Here is a 17385-nt window from a genome sequence, read left to right as displayed (position 1 = left end):
GATTCTTTCAGTGTTTACTCAATAGAACCCTCATGCCAACCACTGCAGACCACAGGAGTGAGGCCTTACTCCCAGGAGAATCTACTTCTTGACCAGTAGGTGCCTGAACTGGTTTTTACAAGAACCCTTAAGGGTCTCACACTTGCATACAAAATCTGCTTTGTGCAGAAGATAACAGAAAGACAGATTCACATCCAGGCCACATTGCTTTTATATTGTCAGTCAAAAATCAGAAGCTTTTATTTTGTGCTTCTTGTTCGTGGGTGCATGACGTGTCCACACCCCAATTTCTACCTGGAGCGCATGAATGTTTGTAAAGACAGGACAGGAATGCTGTAACGAAACCATGCTCAACATCACTGTGTATTCTGACATGGAAGAGTCCTTGGAGAGAAGGTGTGTCTGAATTTGTGGTATGCTTGCTCCACCCTTTCTTTAGAAGTGACTGGGCAGGTAACGTGTGCGTTCTTGAAATGAGCAGCTGAATCTGCGTAGGGATTGTCACCATGGAGACATGCTGAAGTCACACCAGACCAAAAAAAAGTTAATATACACATTTTATTGCAGTGGGGAGTACAGAATGGTCACAATACTTAAGTGTCTACATTGATGGAAAATATTTGCTCTAAAGCATTTTGCTTTGGTCATAAAATCCTGTTAAAATATGAACTAACAATTTTCAGACCCCTGCGACTAAATAGATACATTAAAATATATAGTATGTAAAATATGTTTCTTTTACAAATTGAATAAACCTAAACATCCACATTCAGCAGGTATAAAATACTATCTGTAGCTTAGACTTGAAGTTGGACAAGAAAACACACCTAAGCCAAAAAGCTTGCAGAAGACCGTTCAAAGGCTTAAATCAGAAACTAGAAACATCATAAGTCACAAAAAAAGAAGTAGATGGAGGATAAAATCCTCCCTGATAATGTAAAGGCAACATTTATGTGGAATCTAGCATTGATGGTTAAAAGGACAGCACAGCTGCCCGTAGAACCTAGATGTCATTATATGACACAGGGATGGTTGAAGTTATTTTATTAAATAAATCCACACAAAGTAAATATTGAAAACACAATAAAAGTAAAAAAGTAGCTTGCACACCCTGTCCACCAGATTCCTGAGTTAAAATTCCCACGTGACTGAATAAATTCTAAGCTAATCAACTACAGATTTCATACACTCAAGTATACATTTGTTGTCCAGTATTAGAGGCCTTATCAAGGGGTCAATGGCTTTAACATTATTTACCTGAAGTGAGGAGGCAGCTCATTTTGATGATAAAGAAAGCACACAATTAGGAGACACGGCTGTGTTCTTATGCTAACTTACAGGCTTATCAACTCAGCAGAGCCTAATTTCTTGATGTTCTTTTGCAGACATGGGGCAATTCCAGTGTCAAAACTCAGAAAATAGGCTCAGAGTGTCAAAAACCAGGCTTCATCTGCTTCTGAGCATACATCTTAACGTGCAAAATAACATGAGTTCATATGAAGTTTTCTCTATAACCCTCTTTGATTGAACACCGTACTGTGCTCTCATCTTGCCATTGTGCAAAAAAGGAGGGGGGGGGGATAAAATAAAGAAAGTTGTGTAAATAGGGTTAGAAAGTCCACAACTCAGTCTTCCTCAGGAAACTTGAATTTAGCATAGACAATGAGCATGACTATGGACATGAAGATGCACATCGAACCAACCACAAGGTAGGCAATGCCCAAGAAGTCATTCTTGCCACCCATCCAGGACACGTTGCTGAACACCACCTTCTTCCTTCCATCAAAGCTGAGAACATTATAGTCTGTGAGGCAAAAGGTTAAGGACATACAGCCAAAATGGAAACACATAGAATAACAAAAGATTGTGTGGTAACATGTTTACAAAAGCATTGAATATACAAAACTGCATAAAAGATCCAGTTTTTAACAGCCAAATATTTACTACTCCTCATGTACACATGACTGTTTTTAAAGGATTTATTACAGGGTGTTGGCGTATATTTACTCAACCAATATATCAAAATGCCAGAGCAGCTTTAAAATAATGCCATGCTGAAGGATTATGCAGTTTAATAATGACTTATGGCAGCATAGACCTTTCAAAGCAACCACTTGGTATTTGCCGTCCTTCTAAAGCCTATGTAAATAGCGCAATCAAATCGGAAGGATAATTTGCTTAGCACATTTACTTTTGTCGGAAGACAAGACTTGTATTTTCTTAAGTTATGGAACTCCTGAGTCATTGTGTTCACTCTGCCGGGGTAAACAGAGCCACACCCAACCAGTTAAACAAGTCTGAGTACTACATACTATTTTGTAGGCGGAAAACAAAACAGGCGGCCGATTCCAGCAGCTTAGCTTTAGCCTGGAGTTCCACCCGGACCCTAAGCGTCGGCTTAGCTTAAATACCGACTTTAACTCAGATATTTAGACCGTACATCGGGGCACGACTTATAGTAGAAGTATCTCGTGAAATTGAGGATTAGAAACGCCAGCAGGCACATTACAGGGAACACACGGATCTCCAGAGCCTAGAGGCAGAGAGGCAGAACACTCGCACACAATGCATAAACACACAAGACTGATGTGAGTTGGGTCGTTGTCAATAGTTTTGGCCATTGAACTGTGTTGTAGCTATACAGTGATAATTAGTTTGAAAAGACTACGGTCAGGGTAAAAAGTGGCTAATTTCTGAGGACTTGTGTTAAGCAAACATAACCCACACTTCTTAAGTCTTTCAAATCCAACCACAATCTGTAACGCGTATAAAAAGATACTGTATTCAATGTCAAGCATGTAGCTTCCAGCTGGCAGACCCTGTGCATAATCACCCTCAGTGATTCGTCGATAGAGCTTCCTGAAATCTGGCAGGGCCGCCGTCCTCATCCACACCAGGAAGTCCTGATTGATGAAGCCGTTGTTACTGGGGTTCCCGGTGTCCAACTCGTAAGCAGGTGAGGGCCAAGATATAGGCTGCGTAGTACCTGGAGGTCAAAAATTTAAATCAGCCACAATGATTCATCGAAACATGAAATTCAAAATATGAATTATTGCAAAAAAGTTAGTTCCTACCGTTGAAAGCGTTCCTCAGGGGGATGATATTGGGGTTTCTGTATTTGATGTTGTAGTCTGTCCACCAAGCGATCCCTTTGCCATCGAAGGGCACCGGCTTCATTGTCGCATTGACTTTCTGATACAGCTTAAAGGTATCTATTAAACAAATGAAAGATGTAATATATCCAACCGAAATAGACTTAATTCAGAATCATTAAAAATATCATTACTTACCATTGAACTTGCTGTTTGCGATTGATCCACATGGTACGATTGGTACATTAGTGCGGTTATACTCATAGGGTGAACATGTGGAACTGGGACTCTTCATGCAATGCAGAGAACAGTGTTAAAAAAAAGGTTAAATATGTTTTCTCTATTCAACGGAGTATGTATTTGAAGTGTAAATTAGATCATCTGGAATGTGTTTTTCACACACTGAAACCAGATTGTTTTCTTCAAAGTCCTATCTTGTTAACTCACTTTAAAGTTGTCCAGGTTTCCATACAATTGATCATCATCTTTGGACACAGTGTACCTTCGGTAGTTCTGGAAGTAGTTTGACAAGCCATAATAAAAGAACACAGGACCCTGTAGAGGAGAACCAGCCAAGGGTCAGCGGCAGGATGAAAGTTCATTACGATTTGTGTGTGTGAGAGAGACCATGTTTGTGCAAAGTTCCAAAGTAACCTTTAATAAACTTTCAACGGTGAAGTTCAGCTGGCACAGACACGTCACTGGCTTCTGGTCGGAGCACTTGTAGCATGCAGAGTCTTTTTCAAATCCAGTGTAGTCAATCTGTGTAGGAGAGAGAAAGTGTTATCATTCATTATTGGGACTCGACTCCTCTTCAAACTCAGGATAACCCTAGTGATTTCTTTTTTTTTTTTAAACACCAATTTTAGATTAGTTTATTTCTCTTCTCTTGTTTCTCTCTCTCTCTTTTTTTTGCTGTCATACCTCCAACTCCTGAATGCTCTTTGAAGTGACAAAGAGGGCGACGCCAATGCCGATGAATGCCAGGCCGATGAGGACAAATCCCGGGATGACAATGCCAGCTGAGAGCATGGGCTGCCATGCCGGAAGCCTCTGCTGCGTGAAGGCAGTGTTGTCGGGCCGGTTCGCGTGATCCTGCGCTTCCTTCAGCATCTTTGGTTCTTCTGCACAGATTGTTTTATCAGCTCACCAATTTGTACGTGATGGTAACGTGGTACATCCTTTATCTTAACGTGTTACGATATTCTCATCAGACATATGAAATACGCCCCGTATGACCTACATGACTGAACTTCTTTTTACTGGCAGTTCCGACCTTCTGACGCGGATAACGTTCTTCTTTTCCAAGTGTCTTCTTTAAATTCAACTCAATGTAGCAGATCCGGTCGCTTTTAGTAAAACTATTTTTAAAGCACAGATCAGCCCAGGTCATCCCTGGAAGTGTTCATACCGCATATACCAACGGATCCAAACATCCCCCAAACTAGGCGGAAGCAACACGGAAAAACGTGTTACTTGACAACCCACCGGTAAAGTGAAATGTTTAAAATAAGACACCCAAATATATATTCAAGATTTGGATTTGAGTTACTTACGCGCATTCGACTCGCAAAGAAGAGCCAAAAAAGTCGACAAAACGACGGTATGCCTCCTCGAGTTGTAGGCGCGACAGACACTCACCTTTACCTGTCTCACGTAGCCTGCCCATCCTGTGACGTCACTTTGTGGGAAGACACAAAGTAGGGCCGTTTGTCGTTGATATTTACGAAGGGAGATTAACCTCGGTGACCAAAAGAAGAAAACATCGACTCAGTTTGTTTTCACTTTTATTGGTTGTCCGATTAAATGTGTTGTGTTTTGGAAACTAAGTGTACAATAACACGCGTTAACCAAATAAATAGATCCATTGCAACGGTTTAGAGTATTAAATCCCATCCTACCTTTTTGATTGACAGTTATTACAACCAATCCTTCCGCCGCCTGGCGTTGGGTAACGTTTTTGTTCAACCAATCACGGAATAGTTCATTGAAAGGCGACCTGCTACTGTGCCGTCTTTGTGTTGACATTTTGGGGGGACTGAGAGGTAATCTTCATACTTTTAATATTCAGCTCATGCTTTAAATGCCAATCCCTAATGCAGTGGAGTCTCCCTTACTTACGCCAGCGTATCGATTCATATCCGTTAGAAAGCGAACCCGGTGGTTTCTCTTTCTCTCGGTTGCACCTGCTGCTTTGCCACTGTTAGTGCTAGCCAGGTCTCATTGTTAGCGGCGTTAACTAGCATAGCATTGTCTCGCAATATAACGTTACGTTTGAAATAAAATACCCCTGGAAGCGATCGGATATGTGTTTGCTGTACATCTTTAGCTGCACTTTCATGAAAGTAATACAATGTCGCTTTAACCTGCCCCGTTTGCGAGTAACGTTAGCTGTCCAGAACAACGCTACCGTTAGCTACCGCAAGCTAATGATGATAGCAATAGCTAGCATTCGGGTGCTAGCTTTACCCTGAACTTTAGCTGTTCAGATCGTCGACTACTACACGGTCTTGGCACAAAGCTTACGGTCCCATGGCAGTTAAAGATATTTGCACAAGCATGGCGGTTGAAATAGGCACAAGCTCTTTTTGTCGAATGGATATTCTGACTTATCCCGAGCAACCAGCGAGCTCCAGACACATTTCAGCTTTTTATTTTTATACACTTCACTGAAAAATGTTTTTACCAAAGTTTCAATGGATGTTATGTGAAAGGCCAACGGTTTGTTTTCTACAGTTGGACCTGTACGTAACCATATTTCTGGTTCTGTCTTCGTTTCTTAGTGTTTGAATGGATATTACCAGGTGCACGGAGAAATGGGTAAAACAAGACACGGTTACTGTAACCATGGCGCCCTCATTTCATAAACCATGCCATCCATGCACAATTAGCTAACGCTACTTAAATCCAGATGCAGATGGGACACGTTTGTGGGTGAAGCATCTTCGACAGGCAGGCACTATGGTGGTGCTTCTGGTGTAGGTGCCTTCACCGCCTACAGTGGGGGAAAAAAGGCACCAGTTGACTCTTGAAAACTATTCTTTCTACTTGTTAATCTGTGTTGCCACTAGTAAGTGAGGGAATTTGACTTTCGCCATGCGTTTTATGAGTTTTCATATTTCTTTCCAATAAATAAAATTTGAGAAATACTGCAAATGTTTTCAAAACCATATTTTATTATTTGAATTTCAAGTTTTCAGCAGACACAACCCACACATAACACTTAATTGTTATTTTTTCTCTTTATATGTTTTTTTTCTTTCTTTTTTTCTTTCATCGATCATGCTATTTTGTCTAATCTCAACCATTTCCCTTGGGGTGTTGTATTTTTAATTTTGATGGATTTTATTCAATTATTATCTCCTCTTTGTTCAGGAGAGGCCTCCAACATCTATTATGCTGTCTACTAAGAAGTCAGATGCCGGCTCCTCCTCCTCTACATCTTCCGCAGCTGCAACGGGAGGTGACAGGGCCCCTGTTTCCGACGCACAGACGGGTCCATCGGCCTCAGCTGCAGGCCCTATGGACGTGAAGAAAAAGGAAAGGTCATCCCCAAGTGGGGAACCTGGAGGTGCCCCATTGCCTCATCAAGCAGGCCCTGGTGCGGCAGAACAAGACGCAGCTGAAGTTCGCCGAACGAGTCGTCGGAAGCGAGCAAAAGTAAATATTTAAGGGTTGTGAAGCCTCTCGCTCAGAGAGGAAAAGAAGCTGCCAGAACTGAAATGACTGAATAGGAGTATTTACTGGTATTGGCATTTCACTGTATTTTAATGTTTGTTTTCTTTCAAAGATCAATACAGCTTTAGGTGCAATATTGCTCTCTGTCTGAAGTCACAGGTTCTCACGTGCATATATGCACCAGTGGAAATTATCTACAGAGGTAATGTCTCATAATTTTTGCTGGGTGATGTACTTGGTATGTGTTTCTTTCTCAACAGACCGGTTTTGGCACTTCTACTGTAAGTTACCTGGGCGCACACCAACAAATCTCCTGCAATGCTGGTTTTAATGTTGCTTTTATTGTGCCAACCGTTGCAGGTGGAGTACCGCGAGATGGACGAAAGCCTGGCTAATCTGTCTGAGGACGAATATTACTCTGAGGAGGAGAGGAATGCCAAGGCAGAGAAAGAGAGGAAGCAGGTCATCCCTCCACCGCCTCCACCGCCAGAGGAGGAGAATGACAGTGAACCAGAGGAGCCGTCTGGTCAGTCGAAAACTTGATCCATCATCTCTAAGCAGTGGAGTGACACTGATGTTTTGGTTGAGGAAAGAAAGTGCAAAATGTGTTATAACAAGATCTTTTTTTTCAAAGGGAGAGTTGCTGGGTTTTTCTTTGAAGCTCATTGCACATGAATCTTCCGTCCTTTTGTGTTAATTTGATCTTCAATCACTGTGCTGTTAATATAATAGTGATATGTGTGTTTATTTTTAGGTGTGGAAGGGGCCGCTTTCCAGAGCCGTCTTCCTCATGACCGTATGACATCCCAGGAGGCCGCGTGCTTCCCGGACATCATCAGCGGTCCCCAGCAGACCCAGAAGGTCTTCCTCTACATCCGCAACCGCACGGTAAGGGCCAGCGTAGACGCATTACTTTGTTCTAGAAAGGATGGACTAAAGGAGCATTATTTAAACCAGTGTAATATGGAATCTTAATCCATGTGAATCTCTTACAGCTCCAACTTTGGCTGGACAACCCTAAAATCCAGCTAACATTTGAGGCCACAGCACAGCAACTTGAAGCTCCATATAACAGTGAGACATTCAATTCAACTTTATTTTTGTTACATTGTGTTTACATTTTAGTTAATTTTTGTTTTCACAAACAAGGAGTTTGTTGTGCAGAAGTTGAAATGATATGTGCTCTTTGTCACTTTTTAGGTGATGCTGCGCTCGTTCACAGAATACACAGCTACTTGGAAAGGCACGGCCTTGTTAACTTTGGCATTTACAAGAGGGTCAAGCCTTTACCAAGTAAGTTCACTTCATTCATTGCGCTGGTAAAACATCACTAGCCATTTGCTATAATCTTGATAATCAAGCAACTTTGGATTGAAGGTAAAAATGTCTTTTTGTAAGAATACTTGTCTGCGGTTGGGATATTTGCTTGCTACTCCGGCTCTGTGACAAAAAGGCACAGGACACCTCGTTAACGTGCTTCCTGTTTGTTGTTGCAGCTAAGAAAACCGGAAAGGTCATAGTCATTGGTGGAGGTGTGTCTGGTCTAGCTGCTGCCAGGCAGCTGCAAAGCTTCGGGATGGATGTTACAGTATTGGAGGCCCGGGTAGGTCATCATCAGGTTCTATCCGTTATCAGCTGTTATTTATTTTAGGTGGACTTATTCTCGCACTTCTTTAACCAGCTGTTGGTATTAACATTTTATGGCAATACATTTGCTGTATTTTTAAAAACAAATGTATATTTGATAGCATTCTCAGATTAGTGCCACACTATACAACATACAGTTTTAGATGACAACCAATCGAGTGATCTAAAGTTACTTGGCTGTTTCCATGCAGGACCGTGTTGGAGGCAGAGTGGCCACATTTAGGAAGGGCAACTATGTAGCTGATCTTGGAGCCATGGTGGTCACGGGCCTCGGTAAGATTCAGATCCATCTTTTAAAAAGTCAATTCACAAGTCAGTGATACGTCAAAGCATCCTATAAACCTTTAGTGTCTAATGGTGACATATTATCATCATTGACATCTACATTTGAGGCAATGGCTCAAAGTGAGAGGACAGTTTCTACAGTTAGAAAAGACGACCTGTAGAGGGTGTTAGTGTCCAGGTTTATGTTGTGTCATTATGTATTGTGTGTTCTCACTCAGGGGGGAATCCAATGGCCGTGATCAGCAAGCAGGTTAACATGGAGCTGGCCAAGATCAAACAGAAGTGTCCACTGTACGAAGCCAATGGCCAGGCTGTGAGTATAATGACATTACATAATCAATTGAGTAGTCTCCTGTCCGTTATCCTCCCGTAGCCACGCTGGCTTTTCTCACCAAAAAGTAGAATCCAAAAATATCCACCTGCTTCAGTCTTACTGCCATTTTGGGCTATGTTAAAACCTCTGTTTACAGCTGCTTTAGACATTTTTTAAACCAGGACCTGCTTTTGTTTACGTCCTTTAACAGAAGATGTTTACTAATGGACAAGAGTTCCCTCTTGGTATACAAGTGCTGTGTCTTTGTTTAAAGCTGTTCTCCAACTCCTGTGGTTGTCCTCAGGCAGGAGTCTGGCTTTCCATAAGCCACAAAAATACACTGAATGGAGGATTCATTTAACTGCTTGAATGCACTTCATCAACAACAGGCGCAGTTCCTTTCAGAGCAAAACGGGCCAGAAAACAGAGATAGATGTCATTAAATTGGAAATAAACAGTGTTTTACCCTCTCATTTCTGTGCTGTCTGTCAAGTGGCAGCAGCAGTAGTCGTAGGAGGCTGTTTAGGTTCATGTTCAAGGACACTTCCATTGAAGTGCACTGGGGCTCTAGGAGCATCCACATCATGTGTAACTGGTTACCTCCTGTGCAGGAAAAGGCAAATTAAATGACCATTGTTTATTTTTGTAAAAAAAACCTGTGTTTATTTCATATGTTCTCTGTCTCTCCCTCTTCTCTCTCGTCTTCTCAACCTCCGTGTTAATCTGCTGGTGGACCACTCAAGGGGGAACGATGCACAAGTGTACGTATTTATCTACCTAATACATAATGTATGTTTCCTCTGCTGCTATTAGAGAATTGGTGACTTAACTTGAAACAATATATAATCTTTTTAAAAGCTGTGAGTGAAATTAAATGAAAGATTCTGCTTATTGTGCCAGTTATTATTCCTGTGCTTTTTTAGGTAGTCGGGCATGCTTTTTAAAATGTTGACTATTAATCCCATCATCGTTGTCATGTATCCAGGTGCCAAAAGAAAAAGATGAGATGGTGGAGCAAGAGTTCAACCGATTGCTGGAAGCCACCTCTTTCCTCAGCCACCAGCTGGACTTTAACTTCCTGAACAACAAGCCGGTGTCTCTAGGTCAGGCCCTGGAGGTGGTCATTCAGTGAGTATGGGGAACTCTACACACGCTCACACACTGGAGATAGTGACGCGTGTATCCTGCACATGTTGTATCCAAAGTAGAGACATGTACAGAGACCCGTAACCACTGCTGTGTGTGCAGGCTGCAGGAGAAGCACGTAAAAGATGAGCAGATAGAACACTGGAAGAAGATTGTAAAGACTCAGGAAGACCTGAGGGATCTTCTTAATAAGGTGAGTGCAAGTTTTTGCCGGTTAGTGGTATTGGTCTTTTTGTGTGTGATACTCGGAAAGACACGCAAATAAGTGTAGGTGTCATTATGCTGACAAAAGCAGGCTTTAGACTGGGTCCCTACGGGTTTTTGAGCTGATTTGCTAAATTTCAGGCAAGGAAGAGTGGCAATTTAACCCAAAGTAAAGGATTTCATCCAGATGCTGGATACAGGTTTAGTCTTAACGGCATAACTAACCAAAGAGTTTTTATTCTTTGCATCAGTCTTCTTTCCTCTTACTCTTTTCCTGCCTCTCCTTTTCAGATGGTGACCACTAAGGAACGGGTTAAGGAGCTCCATCAGCAGTACAAAGAGGCCAGCGAAGTCAAACCCCCGAGAGATATCACCGCTGAGTTCCTGGTGAAGAGCAAGCACCGTGACCTCACCGCACTCTGCAAAGTGAGCAAACGCACCATTTCAGAGAGGGAAATGTGATCAAAAGAAGGTTGCAACAATCGAGCTCTAACCTCATCATATTGTCTACTTTGGTGTAGTTTGAAGCATTAGGAGATTTTCTGAAGATCAAAACATTCCTTGTAACGGTGTTAAAATGCAGAGGTACCAGCATGGGCGATGGATATTTTAGGGTGGATGCCTCAAGAATTTGAATGCGGAGCTCTTGTAAACCAGACGGTCTGTGTTTAAGTGGTTTAATGCCTCAGCCGGACGTATTATTAGAGTCAACTCTGCCGATTTATTTTCGCCTCAGATAGATCACCTCTGCTACGGAGTATTTTAGGAAGAGGTTTTAGTTGGTCTAAACACAGCTGGCGTTTGTCTGCTACCCATCCCCTGTCTAAAAACACACTCTAAGGCTTTGAATCACGGTCCAACTGTCTCCGTCTCGATACACATCGTCTATCAGAAAGACAGAATGAAAATGTAAGATTGTGTGAGGGTGGGGGCTCATGTCATCACCATATAATGAGATTTTAAGGTTATGTGAGTATTTTAAATGGCTCACATCCCAGTTTTCTTGCTTTTCGTATAATTTTCCACAGGTGAGGTTGCTAGCTTGGTAGGATGTTTATCTTGTGGCCTCGGATGGGGGTAGCTGTGTCGTGTCGTGGGAGGTGGGATAGCGTATAACAGACTCTTTACTCTCTGCTGTAGTTGGTTCTATTGTGGTGAGCTGAGCTGATGAACAGGTTGAGTCAGCCCTTTCTTTCAAAGCTGCGTGTCCTTTCTGCATGACCTTAAACCCTCCGAGTGTGTATCTTGTGCGCGCGCACACACACAACACACACGCCTTGTTGTTCACCAGCTCCTTAAGTCTAACAGAAACTGAGAATTTCAACAACTCAACTTTTTTTACCATTAAGTTTTAGCTTGGAAATATATTTTGATCAATTTTCATAAAAAATAAAAAGTATTGCCATTGCATCAGGACGTCCCCGCTGTGACACTAACTGGTTGTCTGCCTTCACTTTGTGTAGGAGTATGATGACTTGGTGGAGATGCAGGTCAAGCTGGAGGAGAAGCTGCAGGAGCTGGAGGCCAATCCACCCAGGTATGCAATCCTTCAAGCTTCAAGTTGCCCAGTGGGGCGCCACCAAGGGGTGGTGCTCAGAGAGCAATTGAGCGTCAAATCATTTTTGTTTTAAAAATGCAAATGTTTTGGTTCAGTGGTTAAATCACAATGTTTTGTGACTACATACCGTCACAATATATATATATATATATATGTTATTATTACTGGACAATAGTGATCAGACACTGATGTAAATATTGGTCATACTTCTCAACCCGGGGTATGATGTTGTTCAGGGTAATAAATAACTACATGAAGCCCTAAGTATAATCCAGAGGCAGCAGATTGAATCCGTACGTTTTTAAAAATATCAATGTTGCAGGTCTCAAGAATACATCTTTTTTTCTATCTATCGAGGCCAACTATGCTGTACCAGTAATATGGGCCTATGCGCTATAGTGGTCGGTCCCTTATGAAAATAAGAGACAAGTGTTGGAGTTCTGAGGCCATTACCAACAGATGTTTGGCTGTGTATGTCCTGTGGCACTTAACGTGTCAACGTGTTTGTTCAAATACGTATTGTGTTAGGAGTAGAGCGTCTTCTGCTCTCACGTGAGTAAACCTGCCTCTGATGTCTGAATAGCTGTCAGTACATATCACCGTGTCTCTTTTCTTCCCTTCTTTCCCACAGTGATGTTTATCTGTCATCCAGGGATCGGCAGATCCTGGACTGGCACTTTGCCAACTTGGAGTTTGCCAACGCTACACCCCTCTCCACCCTTTCTCTCAAGCACTGGGATCAGGTATATACACGAACCCGCTTTGAAACGTCAGAACTTCTCAGTCCTGACAATGGCCTTGCGTCGTAAAGACCCGAAGGGCTCTTCCTAACAAGTTCCCGCCGGCTCAACTGTGAGAAGCCTCTGACGTTGTGCCTCATTATACGAGCAAGTTCACTGTGCTCATGCGCCATCGCTCCATCCACAGGATGACGACTTTGAGTTCACCGGCAGCCACCTGACGGTGAGGAACGGGTATTCGTGTGTCCCCGTGGCCCTGGCCGAAGGCTTGGACATCAAACTGAACACGGCAGTGCGGCAGGTCCGGTATACAGCCTCGGGTACGTGCGTCTCTTCTGCCGCTTTTGACCACACATACCTATTATAAAAATTAAAAAAAAAGATTTCATGTGTGTTAAACAGTTCCTCATATGTTCTTCCCCCAGGCTGTGAGGTGATAGCTGTCAACACCCGCTCCACCACCCAGACCTTCATATACAAGTGTGACGCTGTGCTGTGCACCTTGCCTCTTGGCGTGCTGAAGCAGCAGCCCCCTGCTGTGCAGTTTGTCCCCCCGCTGCCGGAGTGGAAGACATCTGCTATACAGAGGATGGGCTTCGGCAACCTCAACAAGGTACGGCGCTCCGGGTTCGTCACTGCCCTCAAACAAACTACAGAACTGTCCTTGAGCTGCCTACTTGACCTTCAGCGGCTCGACAGCCCGTCTTCGGAGTCCCACTGTGTACGTCGCCTAGTCGATGATGTATAACGTAGTTTACAATTGGGCTTAGGCGGAAGACTGAGAGTGCGATGAGGATGTGGAGAATATAGGGGTGAAAAGGCTTCAAAAGTTGTGTATGTAAATCCGAGTTCTCATTCTGCGTCACACTGGCCCACCAGCGTGTTCCCTCCCTCCCTCGCTCTCGCTCTCTCTCTTCCCCCACCCTCGTTGCTGAGCATCATCTGCAGCAGAGTAGTGCAGCACATAGCAGGAGAATACTGCATTATTACGCAATCTGAACTGGTACTGCCAGTCTCCAGCAGATGGCGCTCCATCAATCACACACCTATCTATGAAGGCAGGAAATGTGCTGAACCTGCCATGTGTTTCCTGGGCCATGGAGCTTTTTGATGAAAATGACTTGGGTTGATGTGACCTTTTTTGATTGGATATTGAATGCGGTGCTCCTCCTGGTCCGAAGGTGGTGTTGTGCTTCGACCGCGTGTTCTGGGATCCCAGCGTCAACCTGTTTGGTCACGTCGGCTCCACCACAGCGAGTCGCGGCGAACTCTTCCTCTTCTGGAACCTCTACAAAGGTGACAAAGAGATCCTTTTTTTATTTTCACACTGCAGAGGATTTGGCACTGAGATGTAACCTGTCCGTATATATAGAAATATATATATTTCTGCTCTTTGCTTAAGGTCTCGGTAACAAATTGTCCCTTTTCAGCCCCGATCCTGCTGGCTCTGATGGCCGGGGAGGCCGCGGGTATCATGGAGAACATCAGCGACGACGTGATTGTCGGCCGCTGCCTGGCCATTCTCAAAGGGATATTTGGAAGCAGCGCGGTGCCACAGGTACACATCTGTGAATCATCTACGACAAAACCACTCACACGCTGTTAAATCCAAAGCATCAATGTTCACTTTGATATTGGCTCGTTTTTCTTGGCCGTGACTTTCCAGTTTGAGTTATTCTTTAACTTAACCCAAAGTCCACATACCAAATAGTTTATTACCCCCCAAACACAATGTCCTTACGATTCGACATAACTGTTCAAATGCAACTTCTTCCGGTTTTGTTGTTAAAAGAAAAGCAGTGCTTGGTTTTATTTTTAAGCTTCATCATTAGGGTTTTCTGGTTTTTCCAGTAGTTTGAGTGGAATGTCCAATCCGTTCCTGAATTTACCCCCATTACTAACACAAGTTCACACAGCGAGCACATGTGGAAGGCACCGGCGGCGTCTCTAAAACGCCCGTCATTATAAGCCATTATGGTTCGAAATGGGGTTAAACCATGTGCATGGAGGCCAGCGTCGGAGCGGTTAACAGGTCCCTCCAACATCCTCCTAAAGAAGTACGTGTTGATGTTTGTCGTCATGGCAGCCGAAGGAAACTGTGGTCACTCGTTGGCGAGCGGACCCCTGGGCCCGGGGCTCCTACTCGTACGTGGCGGCGGGTTCTTCGGGTAACGACTACGACCTGATGGCACAACCCATCACACCGGGCCCCGCCATCCCAGGAGCCTCGCAGGTAAGGACTCAAAACAACTACACAACCCTTTGTCTCCCATCTACTTCCTCCACATTTGGCTGTTTTGATGTCATCGTGCCTATTTATTCATATTCATGTGTTGACTGATGCGTTCTACTACCTCCCATATTCTCTTGTGAATCCCTCATCAACATGTTCCTTTCCGTTTCTCTCCCCCCCCCCCCCCCCCCCTCAGCCCGTCCCTCGCCTGTTCTTCTCTGGGGAGCACACGATCAGGAATTACCCCGCCACAGTCCACGGCGCCCTGCTCAGCGGGCTGCGCGAAGCCGGACGCATTGCTGATCAGTTCCTGGGGGCCATGTACACACTTCCCCGGCAGGCCACTCCCACAGCTGCCAGCAACCCTCAACAGGCTCATCCAACCCCCAGCGCTTGAAATTGCCTCACCCGGTTCCTTCCCACTCAGGACGGTGGGACCAACTGAAGCAGTTAATGAGAAAATACAAAAGCTTAACCATAAACTGTTGATGTTTCTGTACGTGAAAGATCATGGAAGTACCATCCGACATTCTGCATCATTGCCTTTCCTCAAGTAATGACACACAGGAAATAGATGTTCTGTCTTTACGGTATGGTGTGAAATTGAGATTCATTAAATGGAGCATTGCGCATCGGACACACCTATTTTGGAACATTGGAACAATCCGTACACCCATGCCACCTACTACAATGACTAGGCAAGGGTTTACAGATCTGTAACTTATGTCATAACTCAGCTTTAGAAATGTGTCTTTTTCCCAGTCTTGAAAATAGCACGGCATCATGTTTGGAGTGATAGTGTATTTGATTTCCTTGTGAGCATATCTGCAAAACTCAACATCTATATTTATGTGCCCTTGTTTGAATACACAGAACCTGGAGCCAGATATTTTGTAAAAGACAGATGTCAAACTCAATCTTAAGGCCTCGTCTTGGTTGTCTAAGTACTGTAGCTGTATGCTTCTTGAGTTTACTTTATTATTTACAGTTGCAGAGTAGTGAGAAAACCTGAAGCAAAAAAGAAAGATTAAGAATTGTGAATGTTTTTGTTGCCATAGCAGTTTATTTTTATTATGGTTGTCACCTTTTTTTTTATATCGACAATTGTTCAGTTATTAAAACAAGTCATGAATTGTATCTGAGTCCAACATGTGATTTTTGAAAGCGAGTTTATGGAGATTTGTTATTAAATGCAGCAGCGCTTCCTGTCAAATTAACTGTAAAGTTGTGTAGTTTCTGTACCTGTAACATGGCTGACCCTCCTCCCCAGGGTGTGTGCCGCTGTGGCCGAGGCAGAGAGGAGGGTCCTTGGCAGCGGCTTGGCTTGGTGGGGGATCTGCTGAATGGAGGGGAAGTTAAAATGGTAAACCATGAGCTTTTGTGTGGAGTTGTATTTCAGGGTTCTGTGCCCCTCTGTTTCCATGCACTGTGGGCAGTCACAGCGCCCCCGCCCCCCCCTTCCCAAGAGATGCAGTTATTAATGCGACCAAAAGAAAAGGTGTTTGGTGGGACACAGTAACGTGAGCGGAGGTTTTAGGCTGCAGCATGCGGATATTTTCATCCCGGTACACCATTGGCTCAGCGCAGCGTGTAGCTGAGGTTACTTTTCATAACAGCCTCGAGCACACATCAACTGGTTCGGTAAGGCAGAGACATTTATGGTGTATTATGCAGTTATTAAAGTCCTTTGAGAGACCACAGCATGTCTGAGCACATCTCGTGGGATTAATAGGTGTGGGGTGGAATGTTACACAGGTACAAACAACCTCCCACATACTGCTACCAACACTTAAAAAAAAAAAAAAAATCTAGAGATTTTGAATGACATTTTAAAATTCAAGTCGGTAGTTGTTGTTTTTTGGTCGTTGTAGCAGCTTGGGTTTTAGGTCTAATGTTTGTCGACCGGTCCAGAACTTTGGTAAAGAATAAAATAACTTGATTGTCATGAACATTTGTAGTGATGCATTTTACAGACTCTGCTGAGGGACTGACTTTTCCAAAGAGGACAGCAGCAGTGCATGCAAAACAAATGTCAAACAGTACTAATCCTAAATGACCCAAACGTCCACAGAACAGGAACAATCGTCACACTTGTTCAAGTGCAGGCTCAACAACCCTCCGTCTGTCACACACCTGTTTTAGGCAGTGAAGCATCCTCCTGCGAAGCATCGAGACTGCAAGCATTTGAGAGTTAAGATAAGGTAGAAAAAGCAAAAAAAGGCCAGACTGCAAAATGTTATATGCGTCTTGAATGTGCAACTGTAAAAAGAGCAGGAAGCATCCGGATGCAGTCACATGTTCAAGAAAGAACGCTTTGCTTTGACTTCCCACCTGCACACAAAGGCCAAGCCACCAAATTCGACATGCTTGGACTTGTTCACTGGCGTCTGACAAAAAACAATTCTGGGAAATGCCGAAAGCGACCTGGCAGCTTGAGGCAGGAAAAAATAGATTCAACGAGCATCACTGACGGATAGTGCAATAACCTG

General features: G+C 43.6%; 2 protein-coding genes across 6 annotated transcripts; one reads left to right on the top strand and one right to left on the bottom strand.

Annotated features, from left to right (window-relative positions):
* Positions 1 to 539: 539 nt before the first annotated feature.
* Positions 540 to 4770, bottom strand: tmem30b (transmembrane protein 30B). 3 transcript variants are annotated; one of them, XM_037486534.2, is made up of 8 exons: positions 4734 to 4770; positions 4017 to 4216; positions 3747 to 3854; positions 3540 to 3647; positions 3291 to 3381; positions 3075 to 3212; positions 2780 to 2986; positions 540 to 1804 (listed from the first exon to the last, which is right to left on the bottom strand). In XM_037486534.2, the coding sequence occupies exons 1-8, from the start codon at positions 4759 to 4761 to the stop codon at positions 1626 to 1628; spliced, it is 1059 nt and encodes a 352-aa protein (XP_037342431.2). In that variant the 5' UTR covers positions 4762 to 4770; the 3' UTR covers positions 540 to 1625. The 3 variants fall into 3 exon arrangements, with proteins under 3 accessions (XP_037342431.2, XP_037342432.2, XP_037342433.2); XM_037486535.2 differs by having other exon boundaries at positions 4649 to 4762; XM_037486536.2 differs by lacking the exon at positions 4734 to 4770 and adding an exon at positions 4336 to 4525.
* A 239-nt stretch (positions 4771 to 5009) lies between these two features.
* Positions 5010 to 16033, top strand: kdm1a (lysine (K)-specific demethylase 1a). 3 transcript variants are annotated; one of them, XM_037486531.2, is made up of 22 exons: positions 5010 to 5137; positions 5876 to 5912; positions 6468 to 6752; positions 7128 to 7296; positions 7525 to 7658; positions 7766 to 7844; positions 7971 to 8063; positions 8267 to 8373; positions 8609 to 8690; positions 8921 to 9015; positions 9759 to 9776; positions 10001 to 10143; positions 10264 to 10354; positions 10657 to 10791; positions 11829 to 11902; positions 12555 to 12666; positions 12851 to 12983; positions 13089 to 13276; positions 13845 to 13959; positions 14094 to 14221; positions 14750 to 14896; positions 15093 to 16033. In XM_037486531.2, the coding sequence occupies exons 2-22, from the start codon at positions 5883 to 5885 to the stop codon at positions 15291 to 15293; spliced, it is 2559 nt and encodes an 852-aa protein (XP_037342428.2). In that variant the 5' UTR covers positions 5010 to 5137; positions 5876 to 5882; the 3' UTR covers positions 15294 to 16033. The 3 variants fall into 3 exon arrangements, with proteins under 3 accessions (XP_037342428.2, XP_037342429.2, XP_037342430.2); XM_037486532.2 differs by having other exon boundaries at positions 5011 to 5137; positions 7131 to 7296; XM_037486533.2 differs by lacking the exon at positions 5876 to 5912 and having other exon boundaries at positions 5050 to 5137.
* Positions 16034 to 17385: the final 1352 nt, after the last annotated feature.

This window comes from Pungitius pungitius, chromosome 14 (genome assembly GCF_949316345.1).
Source record: "Pungitius pungitius chromosome 14, fPunPun2.1, whole genome shotgun sequence".
NCBI classification, from domain to species: Eukaryota; Metazoa; Chordata; class Actinopteri; order Perciformes; family Gasterosteidae; genus Pungitius; species Pungitius pungitius.
Note: the sequence above shows the minus strand (reverse complement) of the source record. Positions and strands in the feature narration are given on the sequence as shown.

Excerpts from the sequence above, each read along its gene's own strand:
- kdm1a (XM_037486531.2), top strand. The coding sequence starts at position 5,883 with ATGGATATTACCAGGTGCACGGAGAAATGG. Across the intron at positions 7,297-7,524 it reads TGAACCAGAGGAGCCGTCTG|GTGTGGAAGGGGCCGCTTTC; the intron begins GTCAGTCGAAAA and ends GTTTATTTTTAG. Across the intron at positions 7,845-7,970 it reads ACTTGAAGCTCCATATAACA|GTGATGCTGCGCTCGTTCAC; the intron begins GTGAGACATTCA and ends GTCACTTTTTAG.
- tmem30b (XM_037486534.2), bottom strand. The coding sequence starts at position 4,761 with ATGGGCAGGCTACGTGAGACAGGTAAAG. Across the intron at positions 4,217-4,733 it reads GCTACGTGAGACAGGTAAAG|AAGAACCAAAGATGCTGAAG; the intron begins GTGAGTGTCTGT and ends CAATCTGTGCAG. Across the intron at positions 2,987-3,074 it reads CCTGAGGAACGCTTTCAACG|GTACTACGCAGCCTATATCT; the intron begins GTAGGAACTAAC and ends TTTGACCTCCAG.